At 36.1% G+C, this 15,597-nt stretch overlaps 1 protein-coding gene across 1 annotated transcript in view; it reads left to right on the top strand.

Moving 5' to 3' along the window:
* The first annotated feature begins 5,574 nt into the window (after positions 1 to 5,574).
* LOC119580476 (extensin-like) overlaps positions 5,575 to 15,597 on the top strand; it is a 17,025-nt gene continuing 7,002 nt past the window's right edge. The window contains exon 1 of the mRNA XM_037928627.1: positions 5,575 to 5,618. Coding sequence (XP_037784555.1) covers positions 5,607 to 5,618 — 12 coding nt within the window. The 5' untranslated portion in view covers positions 5,575 to 5,606. The remainder of the gene's footprint in view (positions 5,619 to 15,597) is intronic.

Below are 15,597 nucleotides of genomic sequence, written 5' to 3'. Positions count from 1 at the left end.
CTGTAGCAGGATCTTCCTTCGGTGTCGTGTCGGTCCGACTGCAATATATAGTCGGGGAACCAGATCATACACGTAAGGGCCAGAGTAAGAGAAAAAGAAAGGCAACAGAGAAGAGAGGGTGTTAACAACCACTAGCCATGATTTATAAAAATTTGCGGTTTTCAATGTTGGTTTTAAATTATTTTCATCTTTTTTTTTTTTTATTTTGTGTTTTAATTTCACAAAGATAGAGAAGAAAATTGAAGAGGGAGACGTCAGTAGCGGCCCGCGTAGACCTGGCTTGAACTACCAACCGTCTCTGATAGATATGAGAGTAAATAAGGGATACGACCTCGGTAATCCGCGAGGATTTACTTGAACCACAGTCGTCCCACAGAGAAGAAATAGATGTAACTTGTACATCATGTAAATAAATCTTTACGCCGGCACTATGACAGCAACCAACCTTATTAATGAAAGGGTCATTGTCTTTTGTCCTGCGTGTGTGAGTGAGGTGAATGTGTGTGTGTATGCATGTGTGAGTGACAGCTAGCGTGAATGAGAGGGGAAGCGAGAGTAACCTCACACAGAGAATGAATCACAAACACGAATATTAACGTTCACTATAACAAAACTGAAGTAAATTAGCAATGCTAGCTATTTAAAATTATTTCAACTACCACATTGAATTCAACATTTAATGATATGTGATAGAATGTACGCATGAATGAATGGTGACATGAAAAAATATTGGCAAGCTATTTAACAAGCAAATCTTCTCGGGGTCAGAAATCTGAACTGCCGAGGTACGTGTCTAGCTATAGCATGCCAGACTTCATTAAAACTCATTAACGGGGGGGATCCTATACCCAAATGCTGTATATGACTGAGGCGACTCGAGCCAGGGAATATAAATAACCTGCTCTCTTCTGCGTATCTGTGATGGGCGCTCGCAAAATTCCCTGAGTATATATAAATTTTCACGAAACACACAAACACTTGGGGTGTACCTAAAACATGCAAGCGACTTGAGGAGGGTGAGAAAGGTGTGATTAATAAGCGAATAATGATTTTAGCTTAAACCCTAGTCCTACATTAATTAATGGACATAACCGCGGGTCACACCGACTCAAAAGGTGCCGAACAAATAACTTTGGTTTATTGTACCTACTTTCGAACGACGGAGCGCAGATCTATTAGGCGTTTACGCAATGCCGGGGCAATATCAGGCAATCCTGTGCACTATGATATGGGGGAAGATTCTATGCTATATTCAAATAATACAAATTAATGAAATTGCGTTACACGCTTTGCTATAGCGCCGATAGAACTTGTCACCAAAAGCAATGTAACAATGCTATGGTTAATTCCCAAGGCGTCAACAAAAATAACAACCAAAATACAGGGAACCACGCATTCATCAGACCCTTTCCACGTCGCCACCGACCGGGGAAAGAGCGAGTGAGATCAGGTCAAGACGGGAAAATAACCTTTTTCTAATCCAAAGTGACCGCAAGCAAAGGAAAAGGGACGGTCAGGTCGGGGAAAGAGAAAGTGAGGTCAGGTCAAGACAGGAAAATAACCTTTTTCTAATCCAAAGTGACCGCAAGCGAAGGAAAAGGGACGGTCAGGTCAGGGCGTGGGGAGGAAAAATGAAATGATATTCGTGATAAGATTAAATCACGAACGTGTTAAATTCATTGCAGATGAAACAATATAAATCTCTAAAAATGAGAGAAAATAATTAATTACTTAACTAACGAACGATATTCATGTTTATTGATCACATACTCGATCGCACGGAAATGCGATCTGAGGTGAAGGGAATAGTGTGAGAATGTGCCATTTGCTGTCATTAGCACCTTTTAACCCAACAAAAAAAAAACACCGGCTTAACACATGTATGGGAGAAGGAAGGGAAAAGAAATAAGAAAGGGGCCCAAACATGTACTTACGTGTTTTTTTGTTTTTCGACATGTCTCCGGGGGTGGTGTGTCCATGTTGCATGCCAAAAGGGTGCAACGGCCCTCGCTGCCACCAGACTATAAAAGGCTGTACGTACTCTAGTACAGTGGCTGACAGGGACGCAAAACACACGTAAAGGGGTGAACACACGCTACGACTTGTCTAAAGGGGTTAAAAGCGCTGCGCGGAGGTCGCGGTGAGCTGCCCGGAGGGAGAGGGCGGAGCTGACCTTGGGCTGACCTTAGCGTGCTGGGATTTTGGCACGAACTCTGTGAGGCCTAGGTCATGACCGTTCCAGCTGGAGGAGCGATAACAGCAGCTGCAGGAAGCATGGGGGGAGCGAGGTGAGGTCACTGGCTCCGTCTGCTACACTGATTGCTCCACTGTACAGGAAGGGGAAAGGGGATCGTTGGGATTGTAACAACTATCGTGGCATTACACTGTTCAGAATACCAGACAAGATTCTCACCCACATTCTTCTGAAACGGATCTGCAACCACCTACTGAGGCATCAGAGACCAGAGCAGTCTGGATTTACTCCTGACAAGTCACGATAGATCGTATACTAGCGCTTCGAGTAATTGTGGAACGCCGTCGTGAGTTTGGTTGTGGGTTGCTTGCAACCTACATCGACCTCAAGAAGGTGTTTGACTCGGTACATTGGGAATCGCTATGGGAGATCCTGAGACTCAGGGAAATTCCGACACATATTATTGGCCTAATAGCAAGCCTTTATACTGGTACTGAAAGCGCTGTAAAGTGTGGTGGGGATCTGTCGAACTTCTTCCCTGTTAATTCAGGGGTGAGGCTAGGCTGTGTCCTTGCACCAACACTTTTCAACACATGTATGGACTGGATAATGGGCAGAGATACTAGCCAAAGTCAGTGTGGAGCAACACTAGGCAATATCAAGGTCTCAGACCTTGACTTTGCCGACGATGTTGCTATTCTATCTGAGTCCTTGGAGTCACTGGTGGCAACTCTTGATGCATTTAGCAATGAGGTGAAGCCCCTAGGCCTAGAGGTCTCCTGGACCAAGACCAAGATTCAGAACTTTTGGGGCCTGTTAGGGGAACCCGTTCACATGATCCATGCTTGTGGCGAGGACGTTGAAGTTACAGAGAGTTTTACATACCTTGGTAGTGTAGTCCATATCTCAGGGCTGTCAGACCAAGAAGATTGGTCTGGCAACAGGAGCCATGAACTTGATTAACAAGAGCATTTGGAGATGTCGGTACCTATGCAGAAGGACCAAGCTGCGTGTCTTCAAGGCCTTGATACTGCCAGTTTTGCTCTATGGAAGCAAAACCTGGACGCTATTCAGTGTCTTGGAGTCTCGTCTTGATGCCTTTTGTAACAAGTCCCTTCGCCGGATCATGGGGTACAGTTGGCAGGACCACGTGTCCAACCGGCGGTTACACCGTGAGACTGGCATGGGACCTGTTACTTGCATAATCCAGGATCGCCAACTCAGGCTATATGGCCACCTAGCTCGTCTCCCTGTGGACGACCCTGCCCATCAGGTTGTCTGTCTGCGAGACAACCCTGGGTGGAGGAGACCTGTAGGACGACCCAGGAGATCATGGCTTGGGCAGCTCGACGAGACCTGTCGCGAGGAATCAGAGATGGGCCATGGGCTGCCTGGAGACTCGCCTCGAGGGATCTTCGCGGCTGGAAGCGAAGGGTGGATGCGGCCATGCGGCCCCGTCGACGTTAGCCCGTTGATGATGATGCTATATATATATATATATATATATATATATATATATATATATATATATATATATATATATATATATATATATATATATATATATATATATATATATATATATATATACATATATATATATATATATATATATATATATATATATATATATATATATATATATATATATATATATATATATATATATATATATATATATATTTGAGCACGCCCACTGATTTAAATAATTTTAGGTAAATCGAACCTAGATACGATGAAGTTCCTTGGGCAAGGAACTTCACCTCGATTGCCTATTTAGCCACTGGGTGTGCAAGCCAGCCCAAGTCAGTGCTGGTCCCAAGCCCGGATAAATAGAGAGAATGATTACCTAAAAGGTAACACCGGCAGTCTCCGTGGAAAGGAACTGGGGACCCTACCGCGTACTCACTCCAAGATCATCACAACATGAAAACTACAATTAAGTATCATGCTGTGACCACGGCGGCTAAAACATGAACCTACCGTAAAAAAAAAAAAAAAAAAAAAAAAAAAAAAAAAAAAAAAAAAAAATATATATATATATATATATATATGTATATATAATATATATATATATATATATATATATATATATATATATATATATATATATATACATATATATATATATACATACACACACACACACACACACACACATATGTGTGTATATATATATATGTGTGTGTGTGTGTGTGTGTGTGTGTGTGTGCTGTATATATATATATATATATATATACATATATATATATATATATATATATATATATATATATATATATATATATGTATTATACATAAATACACACACATATATACATATAAACTTTTATATACATGTATGTGCTTGTATTATATGTGCGTATGTATATGAATATACATGTGTGGATTAGTGTGCCTGTTAAAAGAAGTACTATTATGAAATAAAAATGCCATTTTACAATAATACAATATGATAACACGAAAATCTTTTGAATATGAATGGCAGTAACTGTAGGTGAGATTATCTGACGAGGAAATGGAACAGGAAGAGGAAGAGAAGACGAAAGAAATATAATCTCATGGTTAAGAGAAAGATGAGAAGGAAAGAGAGGATGCGACAATGAGAGAGAGAGAGAGAGAGAGAGAGAGAGAGAGAGAGAGAGAGAGAGAGAGAGAGAGAGAGAGAGAGAGAGAGAGAGAGAGAGAGAGAGAGAGAGAGAGAGAGAGAGAGAGAGAGAGAGAGAGAGAGAGAGAGAGAGAGAGAGGGGGGGGGGGGAAGGAGAAAGAGAGAGAAAGAAAGAAAAAAAAACAGGTAGTGATTAACCGTTAAGAAATATAGAAAAAGAAAGAGAGACAGAAATAACGACAAAATAGGGACAAAGAATACCCAAGTTGTATAGAAACCCGGCCATAAACACTAAAAGAAGGGTCGAAAGTCATTGCACCAGAGTTTATCCTCCAACATGTAAACAAAGTAGTTTTTCCCAGCCTATATGTGGCCGGGTCTGATACACACAGCTGGGTGTTTGTGTGTTAATGTATGGGTTAATGGGCTTTTTTATGTACTTTATGGTCGTGGGATTGGCTTAATACAGACATGGCGCTTTCCCCTTTAATGAAGTGGTACGTATTTATATGTGATTAAGTTCGATAGAAAGGATATGAATCTATACAAAAGCCATGGCAAAGGCCTCAACAGACCACCAACAAACAAGACTTGATTCCACTTGACGGAAGATAAACCTACCAGCTCGATCCGCTAAGACAAACAAGATCCTAGATACTTGATATTTTTTGTTGAGAGAAACTCATGAGTACTATCATAGAGGGACACCACGCATGCGCACGAAAGATGTTGAAAAACCATGTCAGCGAGAAAGAGCACAGAGTTATCCCGACCTTAACAGCATGCTGTGTGGTCCTCGGTGAGATGAAGACACGAGTGAGTATCAAGTCCACCTTGTGATATCATACTTATACATACATATTTAAAAAGAATTTTTAGTACAAAGACGAAACAAATACACGAAAAAATGTTAAATATGGCAAAATGAGCAATATGAACGAATCACCATGCAAGTGCCTACCTACCTCATCAAGCTGATTACTCACTAGCAATAAGACAAATAACTGGGCTTAGGTTGTTCTTGGGTGATGGAACAGACTCATGCTGTTTATAAAATTGTCAGAAGTTGACTTTATTACCATTATTGTTATAATTATTATCATTATTATTATAACTATTGTCATTATTATAAAACTATTATTATCTTATCGTCATCAGCACCATCACCATCACCATCATCATCACCATCACCATCACCATCATCATCGTCATCATCATCATCATCATCATCATCATCATCATCATCATCATCAACATCACCATCATCACCATCATCATCATCACATCATCATCATTATTTTATAATAATGTAATAATAATAATAATAATAATAATAATAATAATAATAATAATAACGATAATACTGATAATGATAATAATACTAATGATAACAATAATAATAATACTAATAACAATAAAGATAATAATAATAATAATAATAATAATAATAATAATAATAATAATAATTATTATTATTATTATCTATCATTATTATTATTATTATTTTCTATCATTATTATTATTATTATTATCTATCATTATTATTATTATTACGATAATGTTACTGATAATGATAGCAGTAATAGTAATAATAATGGTAATGATAATAAGGCTAACAATAATAATAGTAAGTATTATTATGATTGATATTGTTGTTATTGTAATTTTTATTGTTATTATTATTGTTATTATTATTATTATTATTATTATTATTATTATTATTATTATCATTATTATTATTATTGTCATTATTATTATCACTATTATTGTTGTTATCATTATTATTATTGTCATTATTATCATTACTACTTTTATTATTCTTGGTATTGCTGTTATCATTATTATTATTACTATCGTTATCACTATTATTATTAATATCATCATTATTATTTCTATTATTATGCTTATTATTATCGTTATTTTCAATATCAGAAATATTGTCATCATTATCAGTATTGTTGCTGTTATTATAGTTACTTTATTAATTGTTAGTGTTATTATAACTAATATTACCTAAATTATAACGATATTTTGTTATACCGCCCGTTGCATTAATATTTAAATCTTGTAGTCGCAATACATGACATGGGAGTCTTCTCATTGAAAAATAGAGGTCCATGAGTTATATTTCGGAATAGAAGTCATTTCACATTGGTGTAAAATGGAATATTAAAGAATGACACACGCACACGCACACGCACGCACGCACGAATGGACGCGTATTACTATCACTATTATTATTATTTTTAAAATTATTATTATTATTATTAGTAGTAGTAGTAGTACTAGTAGTAGTAGTAATAGTAGTGGTAGTAGTAGTATCATTATTAGTAGTATTGTTATTATTATCACTATTATTATTATTGTTGTTGTTGTTGTTATGATTCACTGAAGTAAATACCGTCAGGTTATTTAGGAGAGGAAGAGGAAAGGAAGAGAGAGAAGAAAGAGGAGAAAGGGAGATGAAAGAGGCTTAAAGAGGAAAAGGGAGATAGAAAACACTGAAAGACGAAAAGGGAGATGGGGAAGGGGTAACGAAATGGACTGAAAGACGGAGAAGAAGAGAGAGGAAGAGAGAAGGGAGAGGAGGCTCAGAAAAAAATAAATAGGGAAGGGAATAAGAGAATGAAAGAGGTGGAGAGAGAATTTAAGGAGAAAAAGGAGGGGAGTGGGGAGGGAGCAAACGCAAGGCTGAAAGTGAGAGGAGGGAGTGAATTTAAGCAAGATTTAGGAGTGAGATGGGGGGGGGGGCAAAATGGGAAAAGTGAAGGTCGAGGGAAAGGGAAATGGAGAGTGAGAGTGAGAGGGGAAGAAGGAAGAGGCTAATCGAGGGAGAGAAGGATGTTTCTTATTTATCTTATTTATTTATTTGTTCCGTGGAATTTTTACGGGTCCCGCTATTTATTATTATCGTTATCATCATCATTATCATCATTATCATCATCATCATCATCACCATCATCATCATCATCATCATCATCGTTATCATCATCATTACTATTACTATTACTATTATTATTGTAAATATTATCATTATTATTACGATCATTATCATAATAATAATAATGGTAATGAAATTAATAATAATCACCATCATCGTCATCATCATTATTAATAATAATATCATTACTTTCATAATTATTACCATTATTTTTGCTATTATCATTATCAACATTACTTTATTTGTGTTCATTTTCGAGTAAATAACGACGTAAGTGGAGGTAATCTGCTTATACCATACAGTTTTTCAAAGTTGTAAGATTTGGGTAAATATATCATTTTTTTCTTTCTTTTATCTAATCAGAATCTAGCTCTTTTGATTTACACTACAATAAAGAACCAAACATTTCATTGTAGTAAAAAATGACAGGAAATCGTCACCATCGCTATTTCGTCTTCTATTCCTTTAAATTTTTAGTACCTTAGGGCTATGAGCGTCGATAATTGAGATATTTCTTTAAATATAAATGTTTGTAATATATTAGGGGATAGAGATAATAAGAGACAATGCATGATCACACCATAAGAGATGACTTTATCAAAGGTTTTTGATGCTTCTGCTAAAACCACATATTTTTACGGTAACTTCCAATCCGCAGTCGCTTTTAACATATATCGTAACATCATACTTTTAACATATCGTAACATCATATTTAAGATATTTTATTTTTGGAGTACCAAGCTAATTTTTCTTTGAGCACAGGAACCCAATACAAATATAAGTTAATAAGTAAAATAAATGATAAGGACAATGAGGAAACGTTTTAGTGCATTTGCAATACGACGCCTAAATGAAAGTGTATCAGTTTTAACCTTACGCCCCCCCTCCCTAGTATCTATTTATATACTGCTATTGAATGTTCCCAAATCTTCCTTGTAGATTACATATTTTTTTTCATGTTATACTTTAAGTAACTCAAATTGATTTACCAACGAAACTCCTGAAGGTAGTCTTAAATTATTAATCTTAATTATTAGAAACACTTGCATACTGTCCTTCAACGTGGGCGAAAAAATGACTCATTTATATTACCAATAAATCAGTCATTAGAAAGTGTTATGTGGATGCTGTTGAATTAAGAGAGAAATGTTGCGAACGAGGAAAAGAGAATAGTATATATATATATATATATATATATATATATATATATATATATATATATATATATATATATGAGGCCGTGGTGGCCGGGCGGTTAGAGCATCGGACTCAAGATTGTCACGGCGGCAATCTGAGTTCGAGGGTTCGAGTCACCGGCCGGCGCGTTGTCCCCTTGGGCAAGGAACTTCACCTCGATTGCCCTCCTAGAAAAACGACATATCGCCTTGATAAGTCAAAACGCAACTGTCGTAGGGGAAGTCACCGCCGTGGCACAAACCGCGGTTGAATAGGAAGGGCATCCAATCAGGCAAGGATGGCACTGCCATATATAACCTCTCAGTAGTGAATTGAGAGAGGCATATGTCCTGCAGTGGAATGAATGGCTGTTGAAAAAAAAAAAAAAAAAAAAGAAAAAAAAAAAAAAAAAAAAAAAAAAAAAAAAAAAAAAAAAAATATATATATATATATATATATATATATATATATATATATATATATATATATATATGTGTGTGTGTGTGTGTGTGTGTGTGTGTGTGTGTGTGTGTATGTGTGTGTGTGTGTGTGTAGATATATATATATTATATATATATATATATATATATATATATATATATATATATATATATATATAATATATATATATATATATATATATATATATATATTCTATATCTTTAATAATAAAATGCTTACCTATACAATTATTATCATATGATATGTGTGATTCTCATTCTCATTCTCTCCGTCTGTCTGTCTCTCTCTCTCTCCACATAATATTTTTTACGGTAACTTCCAGTCCGCAGTCGCTTTTAACATATAGAGTAACATCATAATTAAAATAATTTGTTATGACATACTAAGCTAAATTTTCATTGAGTAGAGGAACCCAATACAAATATAAGTTAATAAGTAAAATAAATGATAAGGATAATGAGGAAACGTTTTAGTGCATTTGCAATACGACGCCTGAATCAGTTTTAGCCTTACCCCCCCCCTCTCCCTAATATCTATTTATATACTGCTATTGAATGCTCCCAAATCTTCCTTGTAGATTACATATTTTTTCATGTTATACTTTAAGTAACTCAAATTGATTTACCAACGAAACTCCTGAAGGTAGTCTTAAATTATTAATCTTAATTATTAGAAACACTTGCATACTGTCCTTCAACGTGGGCGAAAAAATGACTCATTTATATTACCAATAAATCAGTCATTACAAAGTGTTATGTGGATGCTGTTGAATTAAGAGAGAAATGTTGCGAACGAGGAAAAGAGAATTGTGTGTATATATATATATATATTATATATATATATATATATATATATATTATATATATATATATATATATTATATATATATATATATATATATATATATATATATATATATATATTATATCTTTGATAATAAAATGCTTACCTATACAATTATTATCATATGATATGTGTGATTCTCATTCTCATTCTCTCCGTCTGTCTGTCTGTCTCTCTCTCATATTGACTTAGATTATCACTAATATAATTAGAATATTATGAAAATGATTTTCAAAATACACTTTAAGAATTTCAGTAAAATATAATGTGAAATGTAATAAATATAACCTATTTGCTAACAAATATGTAATTTAAAAGTTAACCTAATTTATATGTAAGAGAGCGATTCTTGTTTCGTACTTTTTCCATAAATTACATATTTAGTCATATATATATATATATATATATATATATATATATATATATATATATATATATATATATATATATATTGTTACGCCGGCCGCCTCGTCTCTCTGCCACCAACACAAGGCAGGCTAGGCAGACGGCGTGTTATATACAGGGTCGTGAACACTGAACAGCTCCAAGAGGCACCGAACACCACAGCGTCCCAGAACACCAGGAGAGGAAACGCCAAGTCGCGAGGCAGGGCACGAAGTAAACACAAAATGACAGTCTTTCCTTTATTTACACAAGTTATTTACCCGTACACTTTTCTATAGGCACAATACAGGGGGGAAACCAGCATGTCACACTGCACGATACAGCTTATAACAGGGCAACACAAAGTTTATCAGGTCACAAAGGCACACACGAGGTCTTCACAGGAGCAGCACCCAACCGCGTCTCTCGGCTTGTTCCTCCGCTCCTCCGCTCACAGCCAGCTGCGTCATGTTTGCCCAGGTCCCTTCATGTTAACACATGCCCAGGTTATCCTTTTCATGTTAATACACGTTTCGCACAGAGGCAAAGACCCACTGGCGTAGCAATATATATATATATATATATATATATATATATATATATATATATATATATATATATATATATATATATATATATATATATATATTTTTTTTTTTTTTTTTTTTTTTTTTTTTTTTTTTTTTTGATCAAGCGGTATATTTCTTCGCGTTTCAGAGCGACATTTATCTTCATTTTACACACTAAAACTACATTTTTTATATATTTGATATACTCTATGGTACTATTAAAATGTTGTGTCATTATAACTCTTATTGTCTTTACTTTTTTAAATTCAATTTTGCATTAATAAGCATGTATACAACGAATCCAATGACACAAGTTCGAACAATAATTCACGATGTCCGAAGACGGCGAAAAATATAAGTTTTTGTAGTTTTGACACGGACCTCATAATTATATCTGTATTTTCACCATTAATATGTAATATGTTTTAGTTTATTCTACAGATATAAGTTAAAACGAACATCCGCATTTGATAATGAGTGATAATAAAGATAATAAGTAATGAAAGGATAACGGTGATAACAATATGAAAAGATAGCAATGAAAATAATAAATGATGATAATGATAATGACGATGATGATGTTGATGATAATTGATGATGATGATAGTAACAATGTTAACAACAACAGCAGCACTAATAAGAACAGTAATAAAAATGATTGTAATAAAATTATAATAATAACGACAGTAATAATAATCATTAACATTATTATGATTATAATAATAATGATGATGATGATAATAATAATAAGGATAATAGTTATAGTAGTAATAGCAACAACAATAATAACAATAATGATAATAATAATTATAATAATTATTACTATTACTACTACTACTTCTAATGTTATGAAGATTGTCATTATTATCATCATTATCATTATCACTACAATTATAATGATAAAGATCATAATGGCAGTGTTAATATTGATGTTGATGATGATGACAATAATAATATTTTTGTTATTATTACTAATAGTAATAATAATATTTATAATATTATTGATAATGACAATAATGATGATAATAAGGATAATAGTAGTAATAGTACTGACAATGATGATGGTGATGATGATGATACTACTACTACTACTACTACTACCACTAATAATAATAATAATAATAATAATGATAATAATAATAATAATAATAATAATAATATAATAACAACAAAACAACAACAATAACAACAACAACAACAACAACAATAATAATAATAATAAAAATAATAATCATCATTACAACAATAATTAAAGAGAGAGAGAGAGAGAGAGAGAGAGAGAGAGAGAGAGAGAGAGAGATTATAGTAAACATTCCATATAAATTTCGGTAGGCCTAGTTTGATATGGGAAATCACATTTTTTTTCACTTCTCGATATCACGAGAAAATTTAGAACAAACATCTGAGCTGCAATTCTGCCTCCTATTATGTGCTAGAAACTGCTAAGGTTTCAAAGTTCATAAATTAGTGTAAATAGCCTATAGCTACAAGTTACTTTAATAAAGGTAACACCGTTGTCTTGAGGAAAATTCAAAATGGAAATTGTCGAGCTAAGCCTCACATATTTGCCTTGTAAATAATAACGTATATATATATATATATATATATATATATATATATATATATATATATATATATATATATATATGTATATATATTTCTACGCCAGTGGGTCTTTGTCTCTGTGCGAAACGTGTGTTAACATGAAAAGGATGACCTGGGCATGTGTTAACATGAAGGGACCTGGGCAAACATGACGCAGCTGGCTGTGAGCGGAGGAGCGGAGGAACAAGCCAAGAGACGCAGTTGGGTGCTGCTCCTGTGAAGACCTCGTGTGTGCCCTTGTGACCTGATAAACTTTGTGTTGCCCTGTTATAAGCTGTATCGTGCAGTGTGACATGCTGGTTTCCCCCTGTATTGTGCCTATAGAAAAGTGTACGGGTAAATAACTTGTGTAAATAAAGGACTGTCATTTTGTGTTTATTTCGTGCCCTGCCTCGCCACTTGGCTTTCCCCTCGTGGTGTTCTGGGACGCTGTGGTGCTCGGTGCCTCTTGGAGCTGTTCAGTGTTCACGAACCTGTGGATAGCACGCCGTCTGCCTAGCCTGCTTTGTGTTGGTGGCAGAGAGACGAGGCGGTCGGCGTAACAAATGGTGTCAGGAGTGGGATTTGTAATATTTGATCAGTGAGACGCGCCGATTTATCATGTCGTCCAAAGATGGCGGTAGCCATGAGGGAGAGGAGGCTATGAGGTGGCAGGCACGAGTGAGATGAAGCCGAGCCAGATGGACCTGATCACTGCCATGCTGGCCGGTATGAGGGAGGAAATGGCACAAAGGGCAGAAGAGCAGGCACAGAGGGCACGCGAGCAGGCGCACCATCTCGTCGAGATGCAGGCAAGGAAGGCAGAGGAACAGTTCTGCCAACTTGTTGAGATGCTACAGAGCAATCTTGCATCTGTGAAGATGGAAACTCAGCAGTACACCGACAAGGCCTGCAACAGCATGAAGAGTGAACTGATGGAGGAGGTGCAGACTCTGAAGGGCGAGGTTCAGGGCCAGAGGGAGGAAGTGAAGGAGGAAAGACGGCGTCACGAGGTAGTAACGTTGCAAGCAGAGAAGGCAGACGAGGTTCTGGCAACAGATGCAAGAGTGTCAGATTTACTGGGGTCTGCCACTGCGAGGCCCGGGGTTTTCCTGCCACGGACCCCAGTCCGTGGCAGGAAACCCCCGGGCCTCGCAGCGTCGTGTCGGAGCCAGTGGTCGCTGCAGAAGGCTGGGGACCCATCGGAACCGCTCCCTTGGGTATAGGTGGCGGCAAACTCGGACCCGGTCAACCCGCCTCGTTGCCTCCCTCACCCCCTTCCTCCCCCCCGGGCGTGTTAGTTCACGGCACGCGTTCTCCACCCTGCAGCCCCTCGGCCTCCAGACATTCTGTGAGGCGTAAGCCAGCTGAGTACGACGGGAAGGTGGCCTGGGAGGCATATGTCGCCCAATTTGAAATGCTGGCATCTGCCCAGGGCTGGAGCCAGGAAGAGAAGGCCCTGCAGCTGGTAACAGCGCTAAGGGGCCCCGCGGTGGAAGTGCTGGGGCATCTGCCGCCATCCCAACATGCCTCTTACACCAGCGTGGCAGAGGCTTTGAAACGCCGTTTCGGGCACCACCACCAGGCCGAGGTATATCGGGCCCACTTGAAGAAGTGGACTCGTGAGCGTGGCGAGACACTGTCCCAGCTGGCGCAGGATGTGGAGGCGCTGGGAAGGAAGTCGTACCCTGCGGCTGCGGAAGAGATGATTGTGGTCCTGGCCCTGTATTGTGCCTATAGAAAAGTGTACGGGTAAATAACTTGTGTAAATAAAGGAAAGACTGTCATTTTGTGTTTATTTTGTGTTCATTTACGTGATGAAGGTCACCGGCTTAACTGGAAAAGCGCTAAATTAATTCATAAATCAGCCAATTCGTACGAAAGAAAAATGTTAGAATCTCTTTTAATTAGAAAAATGCCTAATTTCAACTTGAGTGCTGGTCAATGGGGCCTGGATGATCTTACCTCCTCGTTAGTTAGCAAAGCCTTCCCCAGACTCTTCGACCTTGATCCTCCTGTGACCTGATTCAGCTCTTGTTCGTCCTGTCTCTCTATCACTATATATACTTGCCAAAATTATCTCCTTGTATCCATTTCGGTTTTATTCGTCTGAAGAGGAACTCGTGAAGAGTTCGAAACGTTACGGTTTAGTTTCATTTTCTACTGTGGCTGTTTTCTCTTTTCATATATATATATATATATATATATATATATATATATATATATATATATATATATATATAGTTTCTGCATTTAAAGTTTTCATTTTTTTCTGAGTGGACTTATTTACTTTAAATCAATTTACAGATGTCTGTTTGGTTAGATTTAGAAGAAAAAAAATATATATGTCGAAAGTTCTTATAATTGTTGTTACTATTAGTCATTACTACAACTGCTATTATATTTTATATTTAAACGAATGTTGATTTTTTTTTTTTTTTAGAAATTAGAGTAAGTGCCTCTTATCATTAAATTGAATCGTATAATAAGGTAAGCATGAAGAAAACACATTAGACTAATTAGGCAACTTTAATAATAAAAGTATGTATTAAAATAAGCATTATATTTGGTCCAATATCAATATATATATAATTTCCAAAGCATTATATTCCATGTTACTGCGGACTTAAAGTCTTTTAATTTTAGTGAAAAATGGAATGATAACACATTATAGCGCATTATATTACATATTTATGAGGATCCTATTATAACTTTATTATCATTATTGTTGTTGCTAATATTATTATTATTATTATTCGCATTATTATCATTATTATTGTCTTTGTCATTACTACTATCACCATCATCATTATCATTAACATTTACACTACACTAA

This window comes from Penaeus monodon, chromosome 13, assembly GCF_015228065.2.
Source record: "Penaeus monodon isolate SGIC_2016 chromosome 13, NSTDA_Pmon_1, whole genome shotgun sequence".
Classification (NCBI taxonomy): Eukaryota; Metazoa; Arthropoda; class Malacostraca; order Decapoda; family Penaeidae; genus Penaeus; species Penaeus monodon.
The sequence above is the reverse complement of the archived record's forward strand: the minus strand, read 5'-3'. Positions and strand labels throughout refer to the sequence as shown.